Source organism: Lolium perenne, chromosome 6, assembly GCF_019359855.2.
Source record: "Lolium perenne isolate Kyuss_39 chromosome 6, Kyuss_2.0, whole genome shotgun sequence".
Classification (NCBI taxonomy): Eukaryota; Viridiplantae; Streptophyta; class Magnoliopsida; order Poales; family Poaceae; genus Lolium; species Lolium perenne.
The window spans coordinates 97,098,434-97,121,584 of record NC_067249.2 but is presented as its reverse complement, the minus strand read 5'-3'; the positions used below and the strand labels follow the sequence as shown (position 1 = coordinate 97,121,584).

Sequence of the window (23,151 nt, the reverse complement as noted above, 5' to 3'; positions counted from 1 at the left end):
CGGGACGGTGGCCAGATGACGTACCAACCATATCACCACCTCTAGCCATTTAATATAGTAGAGACTAGTGGAATGCCCGTGCGTTGCCACGACCCTTAAATTACTTTTTCCTCACAACACGTGTCGAACACAATATATGAGAAATATGTGCACACTCATGTTAATATATTATTTCAAAACTGGTCAAATTTATGTTGGGTAGATTTGCAATTAGAAAAAGTATAGTATATTTCAATGCCATATGTATATAAATCTACAATCTATCTAATATAACCAACATCGTGCATCGTGAATTATTATCTTCTATGAGACAGTAACGGCAATCCGTCCTGTTTAATTCATCTCTGTTTAATCGAACACAAAATGGTTGGTAGTTTAATTCGCGCAATAGCAAGCAGCTCACGGAGCAATTCCTCTCAATTTCTCCGAGACAATCTTGCTCTCATTTCTTCTAAGCCACATCTTTGAATCTCTCAATGTCACGTGCATACCAACATGGAGAAACAGACGCACCAAACAACACTCAAACTCTCCCATTTCATCTTCATCCTTTGAAACGTCATGTTGGAGATATACTCATAAATCACTGTAACCTAACATATTGGAAAACAAATAGACTCGCAGAGATTGGTCCTGGGTGGCCACTTGAATGATTTCCTTTAGGATTCAAAGACGGGTGGTCACTCTGCATATCATGAGGAAACCTGTTGAACACCTTGCTTCTAGGCTTGGAAGATGAGCTTCCTCTTCCGTCGTCTGTCCCACCACCACACCTTCCGGCCCTGCCCCCGAGGAATCGCATTGCCAATGTGATTGTGCATAAGCTACAAATACATCTATCGAACAATAATAATCATACCATTATAACACGCGGAAGGGATGAGAGGTCAGCTAGGCAACATTGCAGTGATGAGATTCATGTCGCTGATGGGAAAAATGAAAGAGGAGAACTGTACCGTTTTAGGCGGTGGCGGCGTGGTGGCATCACCAAGTGCTCCAGGTTGAGAAGTTAGGATATTTCACATTTTCATCTGACATAACGCAGGCGGTGCCGAGCCTGAACCTGCTGCCAGAGAGTGCCTGCATCACTTGTGCAAACTACAGAATACAAAAGTCTAATCGACAAGGGTGTACCTCATCTGCAGCTGGACATACGGCCTGCTCATAACTCCCAAATGGTTTCACTTTCTGAACATACCGCTCTCTGTTCTGGAGGAGAAGCTGCCTATGCTCAAGACCTCACTGACGAAAACGAAGGATTCCTCCGCCAACGGTTTGGATAAACAGCCTCACTTGTACGCCGTCTGCAGGAGAGGCAACGACTCATATAGCGCCGTCCAGCTTCTCCACGAGAAGGGCTTCCACTCCACAACCCTACAAGACTTAAATATTTTTATTTCTGCTACATTTACAAAATACATGGTTCCATATTTCTCATGAAAAAAAACCACATGCATCTCCTGTCTGAAGAAACCACAAGGATTCTAATAAATCCTAGCAGACTAATTTGAAGGTGTCGTCATCACTTTTGATTGCCATCATATGAGCATTGCTTTAAAAATCAGATGCACCAAGTAAAATTGCACATCTACTTTTTCCAGAGATTCATTCATGGCAATTAAACCTGGATTACACATGTGCTTTTAGGCGAGAACAGAGTGCTTGTTAAAGCAAGTATTACCATACCTTGATGGGAATGCAGTAGGCATCGAGGCAAGTAAATATGAACCTGCCACAAGAACAATCCAACTACCGAGCAAACACAAATCTGCATTTGAGAACTGAGAGAAAACAAGTAGAAGGTTAAGTAAAAGAAGAGTTCATGGTTTCGCAGAAAAAGTATAATTGGGAGTAGAAGCAAAACCCAAGACCTCAATCACAATTAATGCGTGCATACCTCCAACTTCGGTTTGGTCTCCATCGACGACAAAATAGAGCACAAAGGAGATCGTCCGTGATGATGGGCTGAAAGCCTGATGAACTACTTAGCCGACAAAGATTCACACAAACTCGCATAAATTTGCCTCCTTCTTTCCTATAAATTTACAATCACAAGGCGATATTAACAATACACGCAAAAAAATTATCTGGGGAAATTATTTTTTGCCTCTTAGGTGTAACTTCAAATTACACACAGTATCATTACTAACCTGTGACTACATATTTAGCAACATTAAAACTGATGAAGTTGCAATGAGAAATAGAAAGAGTAGTTGTTCACTTTGAAATCGTGTAGAAGAACCAGCCAATATTGAGGACATCATGTCTCAATAAGCACACTACCAGAACCAAAAACTTGGTGCAGATTTAACTTGAGCATGGCACATGTAACATGTGTACCATACACATGTCATTCTTCTGTCTCGTCCATTGAGTTTGCCCACAATTAATTTGCAGTTCACATATTTTATTTTTGACGGATAGGAAGGAACTTCAGTAAACCTGTGGCTTCCTACATATAAGGTTTGATACAGTACTTGGTAATGCCCGAGTGACACATTTAGCCTACCGTTAAAAATAAGTAATGGAAACTTAAGGACTTATCCTGGGTGGATGGGACTTCAAATTGAGTTCGTTCGGTATAGAATTATCAATTTAGTAAGAGAATACGAAAGAAAATTGAACCTGAAGTGCATCTTCTTGTGAACACTGTATTTGATAACAACAAGTGCACCTTTAAATAATGTGGTTCTGAAACTGAAAGTGTAAAGACCCAATTACAATATGCCACTATTCATACCAAAATTGGAGGAGTGGGTACAGACTGAGCAGGACGTTAACGCCGAGGTGGTAGCATCAGATGAGCCAGTGAATGCTGTTTTGCTGGTGCTACTCGAGCCTTGAGGTCGGTTGTGATGTCGAGGTCGGAAGAGGAGAAGCGGGGATGTTGGGATTACCCAGTGGCGACCACATCCTTGCCGCCCCACCTCCGATGTCATGTGCCGGGCAACAGCCTCTCCGGATGTATTCAGATGTACTGCAATAGGTAGATGCTCCTTAGGAGAATTGTCATCATTATTAAAGCATCATGCTTTCAAGATATCATAGTTGCAAGAAAATTAACACTAACATGATGTTGTGAACGAATGCAGAAAATGAGCAATTGAGCACCATTAAACCCAAGAAAATGCATAGCGTCTCGAACATTTAACATTACAATTTTCCGTTCCAATGTTTCTGGATTTCTTAACTTTGAACAAATCTGCAACATATTTGGATATTGTTTGTTGTTCTGGGTTCCCAAGACCATAGTTTGACCTAGTCCCACAAGATATATATCAAATTCCTTATCACAACGCATGAAGAAAATCAGTATGCATATTTGCAACATTCTTACCTATCAAATGCCGCAGGAGCAAATAACTGGTCATTATAAATTTTTTCAGATGTGAGTCGCTCCAACTGCTCTACCTGCAGGAAACAATCATTGTAACAAATTTCAGTGCCCATCTGCGAACCTGTGACACATAATGCTCACAGCAGGACCTGATACGTAGCTATCAATTTCAGTCATGTGCATGGCACGGCAATGACATGATATGCTTATAGCAGGATGTGCTATCAATTTCATTATGTTCCTATGAATTGCGTACACATAGCATGGGAAAGGGACATTCACAAACAGAGAAACCCATCAGAGACATGAACTGGGAGGTTGTTCAAATTAATTGGGATAAATTGGGGAAAAAGTAAGGAGTAAAAAATAAAATGAGCAACTAATCTGCAGGTTCTGCGATACGGAAAGAGCTGGGATTTGTTTTTCAGATGGTAGAATGACCGCATGTTTTCACCTCGATAGGAGGCGCAGGAGATCGCCGTCGGGTCCTCCTTCACTCTTCCGTTTGAAGACGACCACTTCGCACCCTTCTGGCCTTTCGCCCCCATTGAGAAGCAGGACTGCACCACAGGAAGACCCGAAGGGGAGGAGGGAGTGAATGGGCGACTTTGTGCTATTGCGCCCAGCCGTAACTAAAGGAAATCTTAGGCTCAAACAAATAAGAAAGAATAAAAGGACCAAGTAGATATAGCTTTCCCAATTATATTTCGAACACTAACAGAAGCTCACCACATTGGAAAAGGATCCACGACTCTACATTCTCTCCTTTAAACTCTTCTTACCATCGAACACTTGTATTTCAGCATTTTTAGGGATCCCACATGCACACAAAAATGCAACTCTAGCTCACATATACAGCTGCACACAAAGCGAATTCAGAATTTCAGAAAACTTTAGGCCTAGATCAGTCTAGCATCCAGTACAAAGTAGATTGAGGTAGCAGCAAAGAATGGAAGTTAATAATGGACCATACCAGCGGTACTGGATGGGCTGCATGAGTATGACCGCATGAGGCTGGCCTTGCAGATCGCAATCTTCTCAAAGTCCAGAACGGGGAGGAGGACATGGTGGTTGGGCAGATTGCAGACGTCGCCAGTATCGGCGCTATTATTTGCTCATTTAGGATCAAGTGGTAGTTACAAGTAAACTTGCCATATCTTGATAGAAAATATTTTGGTTGAAGTGGATTCAATCTAGACTGCTCAGAAAAACACAGAACAAAAAGAGTTATTTTTTTTTCGTAAAATCACACGTACTATGTCATCGAAGAAAAATGACTGTTTGCATGATCTAGTTTGCTGGGAATTGCCTATAAATATATCGTATACGCCAATTTTAGAAACTTGGATGATATATTCTCACACGGTCACACTAAAGCTTGTACTATAAGATGCTACAAGTAACAGCAGACTTGATTTTGTACAGTATTTTACCTTCCTTCTTCACTGATGATTTTTTTCCTTAGGAGTTGACCATTGCTTCTTAGCAGTAGGACCTACAAATAACGATAGAAAATTAGGAACCTGAAAAAGTAGAACACGAAAGAACTCGTGTGTATGTGGCATTCAAAATAGACCAATTTCATATTGATCACCTAACATATAGCAGATGTTTTCTACATAAAATTCATGCTATAGTAATGATCTAAAGACGAATCATTTACAAAAAAAAAATAGTCTGACAACAGATACGAGAGCATGCTATTATCTGACTGCCATGGCAGAATTGATCAATCATGCTTACGCATTTTATTTGGAAGAGCAGACTCATACACTTACAGATTTGAGCATAGTATTATATTCATTAGGAGAAAATAGATTTTTTTATATCAACCAAGAACGCCTATGCATTTGATTCTACAATTGCAAAACCTGGCTAGCACACATATCAACAATGGATGTACTGGTTCAACTCTAAGAAAAACATATATGTGAAAATCAAAAGAAAATAATCTACAAACATAACTGAGGTGATTAAGGACACAATAAACCAACCTGATTAATTAGATTATCTTGCAGGCTGCAGCAACTTTCCTGATGGTTCCTCGGGAAAAAAAAGCATGGATCAACAACCATGCAAGACTTATCAGCGAGGATGTTTTGTATCTCTTTCATCTCTCCGTTTCTTCTTGCTTCCTGTGGCAGCGATGAAGTCTGGTTTGCAAAATAATGTGGAAACAAGTTCAAAATTCTGGTTTGAGATCGATCAACCATTGCAGGAATAAGGTAGAGGAGGAGAGGCCTAATGCAAGGGCAGAATGCGGGGTAGGGAGGCATTGCTCAGGATCTGATGAACAACAGTTCTCAAGTAACAACTGATTTGAAACCCTATATAGACCCAGTTAAAGAAATACTCGACATATAGATTCACCTTAGGTACTGCTTGACGACGCTGTGAGTTGTTGAGAGATCGATTTAAGATTTTCGTGCTTGACTTGGTGTACGCGCGAGGAGACTGGTGCGGCGATGGGGGAGCTTCGTGCCAAAGATGTCCTCGCACGGAGCATGTCGGCGTCACATCGAGGAACAGCGGCGGCTGCGTCCAGGCTGTGCTATTGGCGGAGGCGACCAGGCCACGAGTTGGGGGCGCCGCCTTGGTGTACGCCCCAGCGAGGTGGCGGCGGGGGCGTCCAGGCCAGCAGGGCACGGACCGGCGGCCTGGGGCATCCAGGCCAGCGGGGCAGGGCCGGCGACGGGGACATGCATGCCAGCGGGGCAGGGGCAGGGCCGGTGCCGTCCATGGCTTCGAGGTGGGGGACGACGACATCGCCCGAGGTCAAGGTGTGGAGCGTCTGGTACTCTGGTTGTCATCGGAGGGAGTTGATGGACGGAGCGGCGAATTGGGGAGGCAGCGTGGAGTTGTGGGCAGGGTTTGCCAAGAACGTGCTATTAAGCGGTTCCTTTCAGAAAAAATTATTTGCTAGTTTTCTTTGGACGATGCAAGACAGGGCGTGGGACGCGGTCCATTTCTTTTCGAACGGGACGGTGGCCAGATGACGTACCAACCATATCACCACCTCTAGCTATTTAATATAGTAGAGACTAGTGGAATGCCCGTGCGTTGCCACGACCCTTAAATTACTTTTTCCTCACAACACGTGTCGAACACAATATATGAGAAATATGTGCACACTCATGTTAATATATTATTTCAAAACTGGTCAAATTTATGTTGGGTAGATTTGCAATTAGAAAAAGTATAGTATATTTCAATGCCATATGTATATAAAGCAACAATCTATCTAATATAACCAACATCGTGCATCGTGAATTATTATCTTCTATGAGACAGTAACGGCAATCCGTCCTGTTTAATTCATCTCTGTTTAATCGAACACAAAATGGTTGGTAGTTTAATTCGCGCAATAGCAAGCAGCTCACGGAGCAATTCCTCTCAATTTCTCCGAGACAATCTTGCTCTCATTTCTTCTAAGCCACATCTTTGAATCTCTCAATGTCACGTGCATACCAACATGGAGAAACAGACGCACCAAACAACACTCAAACTCTCCCATTTCATCTTCATCCTTTGAAACGTCATGTTGGAGATATACTCATAAATCACTGTAACCTAACATATTGGAAAACAAATAGACTCGCAGAGATTGGTCCTGGGTGGCCACTTGAATGATTTCCTTTAGGATTCAAAGACGGGTGGTCACTCTGCATATCATGAGGAAACCTGTTGAACACCTTGCTTCTAGGCTTGGAAGATGAGCTTCCTCTTCCGTCGTCTGTCCCACCACCACACCTTCCGGCCCTGCCCCCGAGGAATCGCATTGCCAATGTGATTGTGCATAAGCTACAAATACATCTATCGAACAATAATAATCATACCATTATAACACGCGGAAGGGATGAGAGGTCAGCTAGGCAACATTGCAGTGATGAGATTCATGTCGCTGATGGGAAAAATGAAAGAGGAGAACTGTACCATTTTAGGCGGTGGCGGCGTGGTGGCATCACCAAGTGCTCCAGGTTGAGAAGTTAGGATATTTCACATTTTCATCTGACATAACGCAGGCGGTGCCGAGCCTGAACCTGCTGCCAGAGAGTGCCTGCATCACTTGTGCAAACTACAGAGTACAAAAGTCTGATCGACAAGGGTGTACCTCATCTGCAGCTGGACATACGGCCTGCTCATAACTCCCAAATGGTTTCACTTTCTGAACATACCGCTCTCTGTTCTGGAGGAGAAGCTGCCTATGCTCAAGACCTCACTGACGAAAACGAAGGATTCCTCCGCCAACGGCTTGGATAAACAGCCTCACTTGTACGCCGTCTGCAGGAGAGGCAACGACTCATATAGCGCCGTCCAGCTTCTCCACGAGAAGGGCTTCCACTCCGCAACCCTGCAAGACTTAAATATTTTATTTCTGCTACATTTACAAAATACATGGTTCCATATTTCTCATGAAAAAAAACCACATGCATCTCCTGTCTGAAGAAACCACAAGGATTCTAATAAATCCTAGCAGACTAATTTGAAGGTGTCGTCATCACTTTTGATTGCCATCATATGAGCATTGCTTTAAAAATCAGATGCACCAAGTAAAATTGCACATCTACTTTTTCCAGAGATTCATTCATGGCAATTAAACCTGGATTACACATGTGCTTTTAGGCGAGAACAGAGTGCTTGTTAAAGCAAGTATTACCATACCTTGATGGGAATGCAGTAGGCATCGAGGCAAGTAAATATGAACCTGCCACAAGAACAATCCAACTACCGAGCAAACACAAATCTGCATTTGAGAACTGAGAGAAAACAAGTAGAAGGTTAAGTAAAAGAAGAGTTCATGGTTTCGCAGAAAAAGTATAATTGGGAGTAGAAGCAAAACCCAAGACCTCAATCACAATTAATGCGTGCATACCTCCAACTTCGGTTTGGTCTCCATCGACGACAAAATAGAGCACAAAGGAGATCGTCCGTGATGATGGGCTGAAAGCCTGATGAACTACTTAGCCGACAAAGATTCACACAAACTCGCATAAATTCGCCTCCTTCTTTCCTATAAATTTACAATCACAAGGCGATATTAACAATACACGCAAAAAAACTATCTGGGGAAATAATTTTTTGCCTCTTAGGTGTAACTTCAAATTACACACAGTATCATTACTAACCTGTGACTACATATTTAGCAATATTAAAACTGATGAAGTTGCAATGAGAAATAGAAAGAGTAGTTGTTCACTTTGAAATCGTGTAGAAGAACCAGCCAATATTGAGGACATCATGTCTCAATAAGCACACTACCAGAACCAAAAACTTGGTGCAGATTTAACTTGAGCATGGCACATGTAACATGTGTACCATACACATGTCATTCTTCTGTCTCGTCCATTGAGTTTGCCCACAATTAATTTGCAGTTCACATATTTTATTTTTGACGGATAGGAAGGAACTTCAGTAAACCTGTGGCTTCCTACATATAAGTTTTGATACAGTACTTGGTAATGCCCGAGTGACACATTTAGCCTACCGTTAAAAATAAGTAATGGAAACTTAAGGACTTATCCTGGGTGGATGGGACTTCAAATGGAGTTCGTTCGGTATAGAATTATCAATTTAGTAAGAGAATACGAAAGAAAATTGAACATGAAGTGCATCTTCTTGTGAACACTGTATTTGATAACAACAAGTGCACATTTAAATAATGTGGTTCTGAAACTGAAAGTGTAAAGACCCAATTACAATATGCCACTATTCAAACCAAAATTGGAGGAGTGGGTACTGACTGAGCAGGATGTTAACGCCGAGGTGGTAGCATCAGATGAGCCAGTGAATGCTGTTTTGCTGGTGCTACTCGAGCCTTGAGGTCGGTTGTGATGTCGAGGTCGGAAGAGGAGAAGCGGGGATGTTGGGATTACCCAATGGCGACCACATCCTTGCCGCCCCACCTCCGATGTCATGTGCCGGGCAACAGCCTCTCCGGATGTATTCAGATGTACTGCAATAGGTAGATGCTCCTTAGGAGAATTGTCATCATTATTAAAGCATCATGCTTTCAAGATATCATAGTTGCAAGAAAATTAACACTAACATGATGCTGTGAACGAATTTAGAAAATGAGCAATTGAGCACCATTAAACCCAAGAAAATGCATAGCGTCTCGAACATTTAACATTACAATTTTCCGTTCCAATGTTTCTGGATTTCTTAACTTTGAACAAATCTGCAACATATTTGGATATTGTTTGTTGTTCTGGGTTCCCAAGACCATAGTTTGACCTAGTCCCACAAGATATATATCAAATTCCTTATCACAACGCATGAAGAAAATCAGTATGCATATTTGCAACATTCTTACCTATCAAATGCCGCAGGAGCAAATAACTGGTCATTATGAATTTTTTCAGATGTGAGTCGCTCCAACTGCTCTACCTGCAGGAAACAATCATTGTAACAAATTTCAGTGCCCATCTGCGAACCTGTGACACATAATGCTCACAGCAGGACCTGATACGTAGCTATCAATTTCAGTCATGTGCATGGCACGGCAATGACATGATATGCTTATAGCAGGATGTGCTATCAATTTCATTATGTTCCTATGAATTGCGTACACATAGCATGGGAAAGGGACATTCACAAACAGAGAAACCCATCAGAGACATGAACTGGGAGGTTGTTCAAATTAATTGGGATAAATTGGGGAAAAAGTAAGGAGTAAAAAATAAAATGAGCAACTAATCTGCAGGTTCTGCGATACGGAAAGAGCTGGGATTTGTTTTTCAGATGGAAGAATGACCGCATGTTTTCACCTCGATAGGAGGCGCAGGAGACCGCCGTCGGGTCCTCCTTCACTCTTCCATTTGAAGACGACCACTTCGCACCCTTCTGGCCTTTCGCCCCCATTGAGAAGCAGGACTGCACCACAGGAAGACCCGAAGGGGAGGAGGGAGTGAATGGGCGACTTTGTGCTATTGCGCCCAGCCGTAACTAAAGGAAATCTTAGGCTCAAACAAATAAGAAAGAATAAAAGGACCAAGTAGATATAGCTTTCCCAATTACATTTCGAACACTAACAGAAGCTCACCACATTGGAAAAGGATCCACGACTCTACATTCTCTCCTTTAAACTCTTCTTACCATCGAACACTTGTATTTCAGCATTTTTAGGGATCCCACATGCACACAAAAATGCAACTCTAGCTCACATATACAGCTGCACACAAAGCGAATTCAGAATTTCAGAAAACTTTAGGCCTAGATCAGTCTAGCATCCAGTACAAAGTAGATTGAGGTAGCAACAAAGAATGGAAGTTAATAATGGACCATACCAGCGGTACTGGATGGGCTGCATGAGCATGACCGCATGAGGCTGGCCTTGCAGATCGCAATCTTCTCAAAGTCCAGAACGGGGAGGAGGAAATGGTGGTTGGGCAGATTGCAGACGTCGCCAGTATCGGCGCTATTATTTGCTCATTTAGGATCAAGTGGTAGTTACAAGTAAACTTGCCATATCTTGATAGAAAATATTTTGGTTGAAGTGGATTCAATCTAGACTGCTCAGAAAAACACAGAACAAAAAGAGTTATTTTTTTTCGTAAAATCACACGTACTATGTCATCGAAGAAAAATGACCGTTTGCATGATCTAGTTTGCTCGGAATTGCCTATAAATATATCGTATACGCCAATTTTAGAAACTTGGATGATATATTCTCACACGGTCACACTAAAGCTTGTACTATAAGATGCTACAAGTAACAGCAGACTTGATTTTGTACAGTATTTTACCTTCCTTCTTCACTGATGATTTTTTTCCTTAGGAGTTGACCATTGCTTCTTAGCAGTAGGACCTACAAATAACGATAAAAAATTAGGAACCTGAAAAAGTAGAACACGAAAGAACTCGTGTGTATGTGGCATTCAAAATAGACCAATTTCATATTGATCACCTAACATATAGCAGATGTTTTCTACATAAAATTCATGCTATAGTAATGATCTAAAGACGAATCATTTACAAAAAAAAATAGTCTGACAACAGATACGAGAGCATGCTATTATCTGACTGCCATGGCAGAATTGATCAATCATGCTTACGCATTTTATTTGGAAGAGCAGACTCATACACTTACAGATTTGAGCATAGTATTATATTCATTAGGAGAAAATAGATTTTTTTATATCAACCAAGAACGCTTATGCATTTGATTCTACAATTGCAAAACCTGGCTAGCACACATATCAACAATGGATGTACTGGTACAACTCTAAGAAAAACATATATGTGAAAATCTAAAGAAAATAATCTACAAACATAACTGAGGTGATTAAGGACACAATAAACCAACCTGATTAATTAGATTATCTTGCAGGCTGCAGCAACTTTCCTGATGGTTCCTCGGGAAAAAAAAGCATGGATCAACAACCATGCAAGACTTATCAGCGAGGATGTTTTGTATCTCTTTCATCTCTCCGTTTCTTCTTGCTTCCTGTGGCAGCGATGAAGTCTGGTTTGCAAAATAATGTGGAAACAAGTTCAAAATTCTGGTTTGAGATCGATCAACCATTGCAGGAATAAGGTAGAGGAGGAGAGGCCTAATGCAAGGGCAGAATGCGGGGTAGGGAGGCATTGCTCAGGATCTGATGAACAACAGTTCTCAAGCAACAACTGATTTGAAACCCTATATAGACCCAGTTAAAGAAATACTCGACATATAGATTCACCTTAGGTACTGCTTGACGACGCTGTGAGTTGTTGAGAGATCGATTTAAGATTTTCGTGCTTGACTTGGTGTACGCGCGAGGAGACTGGTGCGGCGATGGGGGAGCTTCGTGCCAAAGATGTCCTCGCACGGAGCATGTCGGCGTCACATCGAGGAACAGCGGCGGCTGCGTCCAGGCTGTGCTATTGGCGGAGGCGACCAGGCCACGAGTTGGGGGCGCCGCCTTGGTGTACGCCCCAGCGAGGTGGCGGCGGGGGCGTCCAGGCCAGCAGGGCACGGACCGGCGGCCTGGGGCATCCAGGCCAGCGGGGCAGGGCCGGCGACGGGGACATGCATGCCAGCGGGGCAGGGGCAGGGCCGGTGCCGTCCATGGCTTCGAGGTGGGGGACGACGACATCGCCCGAGGTCAAGGTGTGGAGCGTCTGGTACTCTGGTTGTCATCGGAGGGAGTTGATGGACGGAGCGGCGAATTGGGGAGGCAGCGTGGAGTTGTGGGCAGGGTTTGCCAAGATCGTGCTATTAAGCGGTTCCTTTCAGAAAAACTAGTAAGTGTGCACGTGCTACACGCACGTTTTATATCAATATAAAACTATTTATTTTGAATCTTAACTTTCTTTTAGTGAGTTTTCTTACCGATCCCCTTAAATATGTATCATGGCCACCAATATGAGCGTGCATGTAACAAACGATCCGCACACATGACTTCACGTAAATTTCACGATCATGCAAACATATTACTTTCTCTGATTCATATTACTTGCCACTAAAATAGGTGTATCTACATTAGTTATAAATTAATTTTATTTCAAAAACAATTACTAAGGAACATTATTTGTTTTCTTATGATGGTTCCCTTTGAAGGTCCACCTATCCTTTTCCCCCATAATGTATCTATACCTGCACCGACTACACCCGGTGCCTCTTCGGTCATGGAATGGAGTAGAGACGGCTAAGATCTGTTGACTGCTATCATATTTATGAAAGAACCTCGTAGTTCACTAAAAATCTAAAGGTTTAATAATCTCATGAGTTGTTAGAAGTGGGTGTTTTGATGCGGAAAGTTCATATCAAATGCACTCAGGAGTTTGATATTTATGATTTTATCCATTGTGGTCATGATGTAATAGGGTAGCACATGCCTTGTCCCAGTATGGGTATAGGGCTGAGACCGAGTGTTCAGGTTGGGTCGATGTGGTTCCTTCTTTTTTATCTGTTTTGGTTGCCAACGATATTGCCGAGCAACATGGTTAATAGAAATTTCATCTTTTTTAAAAAAATAATTATCTAAAATCAATCGGCACTCCAAACTGGTACACTGGATATGTTTCTCCCTTTTTCCCTGTCACACCTCACTCTCTCCCTCTCTCTATTTTCTGCCTTTTCCTCTCCACCCCGAGGCTTCTCTCATGTTTTTCCATGGAAAATAATTACTATCTTTTCACCCAAATTAATCAGTCCACACTCAAATCCAGCATTTCCTCTCCCAAATCCGGCGCTGGTAGAGGAATATTACTATACTAAACGTGAACCAACTCCATTTTTCTCCTAATTTTGAATTTTTCTCCGGATTAACAGCTGTGTGACACGTACCCTTTTACTGGTTTGCTTTTCATCGTCACTTTCATGTGTGCAATTTAGGTGCTCTGTGCTATTTTCCAGAGGTGCTGTGTTGTCCACACCTTCAATGTGTTTTCTCTCTTGGGGATCCTTATGGGTGGATGTAGTCATTTATGGTGGGTCCATGTCTTAATTACCGCCCCACCACTTTGACCACCGCTCTGTCCATGGAGAAAAATCTTGCCCCCACTAGACCCTCCTCTGGTTTCTCTTCTTCACCACACGTCCCGCTCCACCTTACGGCCCCGCATCACCGGCGACACCGCTTGCTGCCACATCAGATGGGATGTCGTGCCGTAGCGACGTCCACCGACGCTCATCTTCATGGCCGTCGCGAGGCTGGTGGCCGCTCCACTCCCTCTCGCAGCCTCCCGCGCCCGTGCCTCGCCGGCGCGGCTCACCTTCGGCCCGTCCCGACGGCAGGGCCGACGCCGCGGAGGTGGACGAGGCGAAAGATCCGACGGTGGCGGCGGGGAAGGGGTGACGGAGGGCAAGGCGAGCTGTTGCGCCGCGGGAGGCTCCGCCACGGCGCCGCCGACAAGTGCGACGAGGTCCGTCGTAGGGAGGGCCGCGCCAGGCAGCCGTCGACTCCGTCGCCTCGCCGCCAGCGAGCATTGGCCGTGAGGAAGAGGCGCGCCACGGGGAGGACTCCGCCACGCCGCCGTCTTTTCTCGGTCTCTTTTCTCTTCTTCGCGCGGATCTTTGCGTGGGGCTGCGCCTGCGCGTGGCGGTCGTCGGATTCATGGTGGTGGAGGGGCTACTGATGGGCGGGGAGCCGGGGACGTGGAGGCCGCTCAATCTCAAAGCGGGTAGTCGGGGCGTCCTCTCTGCCGCGACCGCGTTGCTCGAGGCCGCACTGAGCTGCTCCTCCAACCCGAGTCCACCCCGTCTTCGTCCCGCGGGACGGAGGCGTCAAGAGACAAGCTCCACTTCCCGGAGCTCCGGCCACTGTCGTACCCGGTGGCCGCTCCCTGCGAACCCAGTGGCGATGGGGGTGCGCGTCCGCGTCCACCTGGGCGCCGGCGCCGCGGGAGGAGGACATGACGGCGGCGGTAGAGGCGGAGTGGTGCAGCGCGCCCTCGTGCGCCTCGCCGCTGGCGTACTCGGAGAGCGCGGCGTCCTGCCCCGCGTGCGCCCGACAGCGCGTGCCGCGCGTGCCGCGCCTCCACGGCCCCCTGCAGCAGTTTCTTCTACTCCTGTCACCACGCCACCGCACCCTCCACATCCTCCTTGCACTGCCTGCACCCCATCGCGCCCTCACACGCTGAGCGGCGAGGTCGTGCATGTGCGCACGGACTGGGAGTTTGCGCAGCTGTTGGCCGAAGGTGTACCTCGCGCTGGGAGCTGCCTCCGCCGGTTTGTTAGGGTTGGGGCGCCTTCGCCTTAGGCGCCTCATTGTGTTGGAGCAATCGAGCTAGCTGGCTCAGTCCGTATCTCCGGCGTCATTTGCTGCAACAATACTTTTCCTTGATTTGCATCAGGTACTGTGCTTCGTCCCATGCTATTTCCTTGCCACGGTTTTAATTTCTCCTTAAAATTTTGTGAGAAGAAGACATAATGAAATTACATTTGGTAACAGTTAAGGTTTTTAGAATAAGAATCTGAAGATGGATTGCACGCCTCTAAAGGATTTATCTCGGAATTCCTATGGATGGAAGGTCAAGGTCCGGTTTGCTAGGATCTGGGAGCTCAGAAATACAGATCAGGGGATTCTCTTCTCACTTGATTATGTCGTCGCTGACCAGCAGGTTAGATCTATTTGCACTGCTTTCCTATCTACCAGATTGTTTAGATCTAATGTATCAGTCAATCTGTTCGTGTGCCCGCTCTCGCATCACGTCCCTTTCTTTGTAGTGCCTCACGCTATGTGTGCCTATCTTCCGTTTTTCTTCACATTTTCTTATTCATATGTTTGGTGCGCGACTAATATGGCCTGTTACAAGTCAAATTGATAAATAGGTAAACTTTCTTTATTGTTGTCATCTCTCTCATTGTTGCTCGGCTTAGTGATTCTCTCGATTTGCCACTATATTGCTCTACTTTATTATTACAGAATTTATTTTCCTCTTTGTTTTTGCAATGCTTTACAGAGGAAGGTTTAGTTCTTAAAGATCAGTTAAAGGAAGGGTCTGTTTACATCATGGAGAAATTTGATCTATATGGTCCTAGAAAGAGCTACAGATCGGTTCCTTTGAGGACCTGTTTTACTCTAAGAACTGTCCTGACACCACTGGAAAATTTTCCTATGTTTGCCTATACTGTTCTGCTGTTTAGCATGCTGTCAGATTGCATTGATCAAAATATACTCCTATCTGGCACGAATATGGGTGATCCGAACATTGATTTATTCCTCTATTCTCTATTTTTTTGGGCAGAAGTAGTTTTGTGCTGTGTTCATTTAGCTATTCTATGTATATTTACAGATGTTGTTGGATTGGTTAACAAAGTGACGGATGTCTTTCCTCCCTCTGGTAATGCTAAAAGTCAGAAGCGGCAAAAACATATCACAGATGACAGGTGCTATTCACTGCTATTCTTTATTTTTATTTATTTATCTGGGCAGCCATTTACTACTTCTAATTATTTTCTACTTCATATTGGTGTTATTTTATGAAGCGAGCACGCCATTGTTACTTTGTGGAGGGGAGCAGGCTGATTTATCTGATGATGATGGATTAATGGAGGCATCAAATGAAGAACCAGGTATTGTCTTATTTGTCAGTATGACTGTCAGTATTCAGGTGGTACACTCTCACCTCTACTTTTCGTGCTATCTTCGGCTACAATTTTTTCCTTCTTTCCTTGTTCCTGCTAACTGTGACCTCTAATAATGCGCTACAGGTTTGTTGGCTTTCAAAAGTACATCTGTTACAACATGGTATGTGAATATGCCGATTCCAGAGAATGCCGCTGTCCGAGATAGGTCTGCTCTCTAGGAAACTAGCTCCTGTCGCATGTTGAGGTAGCTACTCTTTTGAATAACATGTCTGTTCTGCATATGCATAGGTCCAAGCATCTGCCGTGGCGTATCGAGTTACACAGTGGAAACCAAGGCCGCACTGAGCCGAAAGTATCGACTATCGCAGAGATTGCGACCTTTGAGTCTAATTATATTATGGTATTATCAACGCCTTACACTCAGTCCTCCCTTGCATTCTCTCCTTAAATCAGTTGGTAACTGTATTTAGGGTAAACGTTACAAGCTATCCATTAGAATTAGTGAGGTTCTCGCAGACAAAGCCTGGTATTACCTAAGCTGCACAGAATGTTGTTTCTGGCTATGGCTACTATACCTGAAAATTTGTGATGTCTTATGTCCTGTGTGCCAGCATAATAGATCACGTTATGGGTTACCTGAGGATTAGTTCATCTTTGCATGATTAATCATCTATCAAAGATGGATCCATAATTATTTGATGCGTTGTAACTTTTCATTGTCTGTACTTTTTGTTGAAATCATATATGGATTCATTATGTTAATGTTAGATGGCTCTCTTTGAAGGTGTGGTATTGTCAAATGCATTCCAATCAGTGTGTTGTGGCTCTCAAGGTTTCCAGGCACCGGTGAAATGAGAGTAAAAGAACGTAAGCGGATTAAATTTATTTGTTGCCTGAGCTTTTCATCTGGAAGAGAGGAATCACGTGAACCAACTGAATTTAACATCCATAATACTTGAATGCTATTTTATACAGATCCTGCTATAAGAGAAGTGACCCTAATCAGATCATATTCACAGATGTTGCCATGTAACATGAGCATATCCGAGGAAGCGAATTAGCAGATCTTTCTCTTCAAATGTATGCAATCAGCCAGTTGTTTGATTTGCCAAGAAACCATTATCAGATCATATTCAGATGCTTTAATCACCTCTACACGTATGCAGTAAGCGAATAAGCACATCAATTCATACAGATACTTGGTCCATATTTTGGGTCTTTGGGAACTCCATGACCCTCTGCAATGTACACATACACCTGGTACTAAACATTCTATGGGTTTATTAGCTGGTTCCCTCTTCTCGGATATATAATTACTGCCCATCATGTTTATTACTCCCCAGCATGGTTCATTTAGGCAGTAATTTTGATATGCTCAGCTCAGAAACTGTATCAGGTTTGGAACCTTTGATATGAGCCTTTTCAGGTAAAGAAAGATGACAATAAGATCCTATATGACAGATGAAGGGTGTGAAATCCCTGCTGTGTAGACAAAAGCTAAGTTTTATGTCCGCGTGACTGCCACTGTCCCTTACTCCTGTTCTATCCCGTGTGGAGTCCTACTTATGTACCGAATAGAGAAGCATTTAGGTTTGTAGTCTACTTACGTGTGCCAACATAAGATTATATTTTTGTTGGTTCCTGGTTGTTTTCTTTGTCTGGAAAACAAGGTATATATACCTCTTCTGCTTTCTTTTTGCCTCCCTTTTTAGATCTATACACACTCTCTTATATTACTTATAAATTTGATCAGTATGTTATTTGCCTCTGTTTTTTGCGCCCGTACCATCACAGGCGGTGTTTCCGCTACTGTAATATACAGTTACATATACATTGCTGAATGTTTAGTTGATGTTCTTTGGTCCGGTTGGCGATTAAAGAAGCCGCTTGCTCTATATGATATTGAGCATGGCTTCGTTATTTTGTTTCAAACCTTATGAGCGAGTTGATATTTACCTTTTGTGCTCCCATCAGTTGAGGAATTAGTCATTCTCTTCCGTTCATTAGAATACAAGAATAGTACTCCTTACTGTTCTCCTTGTTCTGAAATTAGCAGGAACATATATACATGTTGTATTATCTCCTAATGCTATGTTTAATCAAATTGATCTTCTTTGCAAGGTGAACTATTGCCTAATACTGACAATCTACTATTGAATTTCTTTTGTGGGGTGTTGCTTCTTCACCAACTTGACAGTAATTGTTTTCCATTTTACATGTAGGTATGCATCGACAGGAAAGAGCTACTGCATTTTATTATATATTTTTTGCTAGCTTGACCATACCAGTGCATCTCAGGAAAGGGAATCAAAAATATGGCACTGTGTGTGTGGTGCCAACTTTAGTGACACCACTCTGAAGAGGCCCTTACTCTTCGTTATATGTAGAAATTGAAGTTGGCTTTTCGAGAAAGGCTTATTTCAGTTCAATGATTCAGGGATTTTGGTACATGTTAATAGAGAATCTTATGAAGGTTCATGTATGGTGCAAGTGCTTAGGCAATTTGTTATTTTCTTTTACCACATAGACAGTATTTCAACATTTCATACATCTCCGTGCGGCTCTCTATCTTGGAGCTTTTATAGTGTCCGATGAATATTTGTAAGCTGCTCCTCTCTGAATGGGCATGGGCACTTACAGGTGATCTTAAAATTCTTCACATAATCAGACAAAAAAAGCCTGTTCCACAGAAGTGGAAGAAGCAATTCTTATTTGGGTTGATGTCTAAAAAATGTTACATCTCACTCAAATATGTCGTGTTCTGTACTTCTGACTTGTGTCACTTGCAATGTTATATGCGCCTGAAAAAATAGTGTATATCATTAGCTTACTTGGTGCTTCTATTGTTTTCTGACTAATACATTTTGTGCAGGGATAGATAAGATAGTTTAAGTTCATGTCATCAATAGTCATGTTTCGCATTGATCTTATTTGATCTCAAGCACCTCTCCAATTTAAAAACTAAGAGAGATTGTTTCAACAGTTATAAGTTTTTTCTGACTGGACAGTGCATTATTATGTTTACTGTCAGCCCAGTTAGTTAATTCATGTGCATATGATTTTCAAGTTCACATCAACATGGAACCTAAGGTTCAGTTTTGTACATCTTCAAATTTAGCCGCCCTGCCAATTGGTGGTACTACCAATTGTTTGGCGACGGAATTGGCCCCCTAGACATTCCCACGAATTGGCCAGAAAATACAGTTCAACCGAGCCAAAACTTTGGCTTGAACCAGATAATAACTAGATTTCATAGGCGTGCCAAAAAATTTTTTTTGGTAAGGCCAGCTTTGGCTCAAATCCAAACAGACCCATAATTTCCAAGTTGTCTAGAGGCTCTTTGTGCGAGGATCTGCCTTTTTGTCCGGCTGCGTACATTGCACGCGACCCACTTTGCCCGACATCGTCACCTGGATCAAGCTCGAGAAGAGCATCATTGCTAAGTCCATGCCGCCCACAATCCAGCCACGACCGCTGACATTGCATCTTCCTCGGCAACGGAGTGGGTGCCAAAGGAAGCCTATTCGCTTTACACAGGCAACATCGAGATTGTAGACATATCATCCGATGGAGAAGACGGGAGTGGCTAAAATAGAGTTCGAGCATGGAGTTAGAACATTTTGTACCATGTACTATTGTAGTGGGTGATGTTCACCGTCTTTCTCTATGCCCTTCCGCTATCATTGTATCCCATTACTTGATTCCAAGGTTAACTTTTTATGCACATAACTTCAGTATGTGAACGCACTATTTAAACAAGGAAATATTTATCAATTCAAGTGTGGCCTTAAATTATTATTACCACCGTCGGTGCGGCGGCCATATTTATCAATTCAAGTGTGGCCATTCTACCACTGTATTACACAGTTGGCGCGGCGTGCCGCCGCGCCCTTCCATGCTAGTACCTATATATGAACTTTCGGTTTCTTCTCCACAGCTGCTCGAGCTCACAGTCAGCCATGGATGGAGCCCACCATGGGATCGATTGTCTCCCCTTGCGAGATGGCGTGCCTGGACCGCTGGACGCGGTCTCCCCTGCAGTGTAGCTCCCCTCTTCCAGTCTAGTTCCTTCTCCTTCTCTTCCGTTTAGGTCTGTCCCCCACCACCGTGGTACCGCCCAGCGAGGTCTTGTGCCCCCTCTTCCCATCGCCTGGTCCCTAAGACTGACACTACATCTCGAGCTCGGCATTATTGCGGGTGACCCAGCGCTAAGCGCCGACGGAGGCAGAGACGCTGCCATGTCTCCACCGGATCCTCGGCCAAGGCACGTTGGAGGGCTCCACGACGCCGGCCTTGTCCCACGGGACAAGCCGATGAATCAGAGAAAGCATCCAGTGGGCGCTGTTCCGGCCCGGGACCTCCTAATTAGCACAATCCCAGCGGGCTGGTGCTGCCGCCACACGGACTCTCCAACAAGGAGTGCCGTCGCGTCCGTCGTTGGGTACCCCTGCGCGGCATACTTCTTAGGCGGTGAGGAATCTCAGATGCCCGTTAGGACATCTTGAGTGTATAAATTTACTAAGCTTTGTACATTCAAAGGGATGTATCCAATCCTCGATCAATAGATATATATACTTCAGATATATGTTTGTTCTTATTATTTATTGGTTTTGTAGTTTATGTGCAACAATATGAATACTATTCCTGTTACATCTGATGATTGTTTTTCATCCAAATGTGAGTTTTGGACAGTTAGCTTTACGCCTGAAACAGTTTTCGTTAGTGTTTCCCAATCTTTTCTGTGAAACTATTAATCAAATTGGGTCTTCAAATGGCAGTATAAGTTAGCAGATTTGGACACTATGATTAATTCCTAGTCTGATGAAGCTACTATTCCAATGCAGGACAACCTGAGAAGGATCATTGGAGTGAAATAAAGGGAGGACAAGGGAAATATAAAGACAACAATAGATGTTTTATCCTGTCAGGTATGTCAAGTTCAAGTTATGTTCGAATTGGTTATAAATTGGATGGCAGCTATTGAATTCTTAAAAATAAGAAAACCGGATGCTATGCAAGGTAGGACCTATAGTTATGTATAGAATAATGTTGTTCTGAGACTGCTGGCAACATTTTATATCTAAATGAACTTAAGACATTGCATGCTGCATTATTCTTGTTGCAACACAGATTAGTGCATGCCCAGCCTGTCGTGTACAAGGTGTTTATCATTTTTCGAATTTTTATTATGAAGAATATAGAGAAACTGGTCCAGAACCAAATGTGGATGAGTATTAACTGATAAACTGTGTGGAACTTTGTGTAGTCGCATGTCTTTTTAGTGGCAGTTACTTTTTATTTCTACACATGATTATTTTCTCTGATTTTCTCATAGAATTTATCAATGCAAAGTGAGTTGTTGATTTCACAATTATGAAAAGAACCTTCCATGCTTACATTATTCACTTGACTTCCTACCATTTTCTTTTATGATTTCTAATGATCTAGAGAGGTGTAATGTTGGCAAAATGAAACCAGTTATCTCTGTTAAAGTATTTAAGACAGAGAGTGAAGTTGTAGAGCTTAGAAATGGATGACCCCCTGTGGGTTTCTTGGTTTCACAGTTGTGAAAATAACCTCCATGCTTATATCATTAACTTGACTTCTCTACCATTTTTTTAGTTAAAGCTTGGCTGGGGTGTGATTTACGATGATCTAGAGAGGTGTGAGCGCATAGATGCTACCATTTCTACATCTGTACACTATTGTCAACAAGGGGAGCCGATGTTTTATTAGAACCAGCAGGGTTCTGGAGTATGTGAACAAGCCTCTCCACTGTCGTGTTTCTATTTTTTTCTGCAATTGATTATCTAGTAAACTGTGTATTGGGAGGACTTAGTGAATCTCTATATTATGGTTTTCAGGACAATTGTGTATCGTGGTGCATTGGGTGGCAGAGGAGCCAGGGAGGGGAGTCACTATACATGGAGGTTAGAAAGATTTCCACTCTTCCGAGTCTGAACTTGCTTTCAAGATACAATGACATTATTCAGGAAGAAAAAAATAATGAATCATTCAGGCAGAAAAAATAACTCACTACAGCTACGTTGCTCTTTGACAGTTTTCTTCCAGGGCAGGGCTGGAAGTACGGCCGGCGATGGTTGGACGCGATGGCGACCTGTGTCCTCGAGTCGGCGCAGCAACCAGGGCGAGGATGGCGTGTGGACACCGGAGCCAGGGACAGCTCGCTTTGATGTGCCGGCGTGTCCTCGAGATGCCGCGGCCACAGGGTTGAGGACGGTGGACACCGGAGCCAGGGCAGCGTGTTTTGATGGTCCGAGGCCCGCGGTGTCCTCGAGATGCTGCGGCCACTGGGTCGAGGACGGTGGACGCCAGAGCTAGGGCAGCGGGTGGCATGGTGCGGTGCTGATCGGCTGAGCGAGTTCGTGAGCGTGGTGTGGTGACGGCGTTGTCCGACTGGGAGCGAGATCGTGGGCATGTTGGCGGCGTTGATCTGCTGAGCGAGATCGTGGGCCTGTTGTGGAAGTTCCGATCGAGTTGTTTGTGATGCGCGTGGGAAAATGAAAGCGGATTAGCTATGTACGTGTTGTCTGCCGCCCGTCAAACATGGAAAGGATATGAGGCGTTGGATAGTTGGATTGTAGGGCTGAGATGTCTTGGATGGGACTCTCTGGGTCTTTTATTAGTAGTGGTGATTATTTGCTAGTTTTCTTTGGACGATGCAAGACAGGGCGTGGGACGCGGTCCATTTCTTTTCGAACGGGACGGTGGCCAGATGACGTACCAACCATCTCACCACCTCTAGCCATTTAATATAGTAGAGATTTGCGGCGTCGAA

General features: G+C 43.7%; 3 protein-coding genes across 21 annotated transcripts; 1 reads left to right on the top strand and 2 right to left on the bottom strand.

The window, feature by feature from the left end:
- Positions 1-327: 327 nt before the first annotated feature.
- LOC139829803 (uncharacterized) lies at positions 328-6,256 on the bottom strand. Of its 10 annotated transcripts, XM_071821936.1 has the most exons (14): positions 5,708-6,254; positions 5,332-5,490; positions 4,771-4,832; positions 4,311-4,535; positions 4,067-4,195; positions 3,792-3,897; positions 3,338-3,411; positions 2,766-2,977; positions 2,626-2,697; positions 1,898-2,035; positions 1,687-1,781; positions 1,135-1,374; positions 957-1,063; positions 328-836 (listed from the first exon to the last, which is right to left on the bottom strand). In XM_071821936.1, exons 1-4 carry the CDS (start codon positions 6,101-6,103, stop codon positions 4,526-4,528), a joined length of 627 nt encoding a protein of 208 aa, XP_071678037.1. In that variant the 5' UTR covers positions 6,104-6,254; the 3' UTR covers positions 328-836; positions 957-1,063; positions 1,135-1,374; positions 1,687-1,781; positions 1,898-2,035; positions 2,626-2,697; positions 2,766-2,977; positions 3,338-3,411; positions 3,792-3,897; positions 4,067-4,195; positions 4,311-4,525. The 10 variants fall into 10 exon arrangements, with proteins under 10 accessions (XP_071678037.1, XP_071678034.1, XP_071678035.1 ...); XM_071821933.1 differs by lacking the exon at positions 2,626-2,697 and having other exon boundaries at positions 2,741-2,977; positions 3,792-3,980; XM_071821934.1 differs by lacking the exon at positions 2,626-2,697 and having other exon boundaries at positions 2,741-2,977; positions 3,792-3,969.
- A 385-nt stretch (positions 6,257-6,641) lies between these two features.
- Positions 6,642-12,534, bottom strand: LOC127307382 (uncharacterized). Of its 7 annotated transcripts, XM_071821929.1 has the most exons (13): positions 12,019-12,534; positions 11,643-11,801; positions 11,083-11,144; positions 10,624-10,848; positions 10,380-10,508; positions 10,105-10,210; positions 9,651-9,724; positions 9,054-9,290; positions 8,211-8,348; positions 8,000-8,094; positions 7,449-7,688; positions 7,271-7,377; positions 6,642-7,150 (listed from the first exon to the last, which is right to left on the bottom strand). In XM_071821929.1, the coding sequence occupies exons 1-4, from the start codon at positions 12,412-12,414 to the stop codon at positions 10,839-10,841; spliced, it is 627 nt and encodes a 208-aa protein (XP_071678030.1). In that variant the 5' UTR covers positions 12,415-12,534; the 3' UTR covers positions 6,642-7,150; positions 7,271-7,377; positions 7,449-7,688; positions 8,000-8,094; positions 8,211-8,348; positions 9,054-9,290; positions 9,651-9,724; positions 10,105-10,210; positions 10,380-10,508; positions 10,624-10,838. The 7 variants fall into 7 exon arrangements, with proteins under 7 accessions (XP_071678030.1, XP_071678026.1, XP_071678028.1 ...); XM_071821925.1 differs by having other exon boundaries at positions 7,271-7,688; XM_071821927.1 differs by having other exon boundaries at positions 6,642-7,096; positions 7,271-7,688.
- Positions 12,535-13,527: 993 nt separating this feature from the next.
- On the top strand, positions 13,528-19,102 carry LOC127307380 (uncharacterized). Of its 4 annotated transcripts, none has more exons than XR_007855452.1 (7): positions 13,528-15,115; positions 15,214-15,382; positions 15,725-16,337; positions 16,476-16,557; positions 16,641-16,752; positions 17,137-17,219; positions 17,328-19,102. XR_007855452.1 is itself a non-coding variant. In XM_071821924.1 (7 exons), the coding sequence occupies exons 2-6, from the start codon at positions 16,088-16,090 to the stop codon at positions 17,200-17,202; spliced, it is 411 nt and encodes a 136-aa protein (XP_071678025.1). In that variant the 5' UTR covers positions 13,528-15,115; positions 15,214-16,087; the 3' UTR covers positions 17,203-17,219; positions 17,328-19,102. The 4 variants fall into 4 exon arrangements, 1 of the variants encoding a protein (XP_071678025.1); XR_007855451.1 differs by having other exon boundaries at positions 15,489-16,337; XR_007855453.1 differs by having other exon boundaries at positions 15,214-15,593.
- The last annotated feature ends 4,049 nt before the right edge of the window (positions 19,103-23,151 follow it).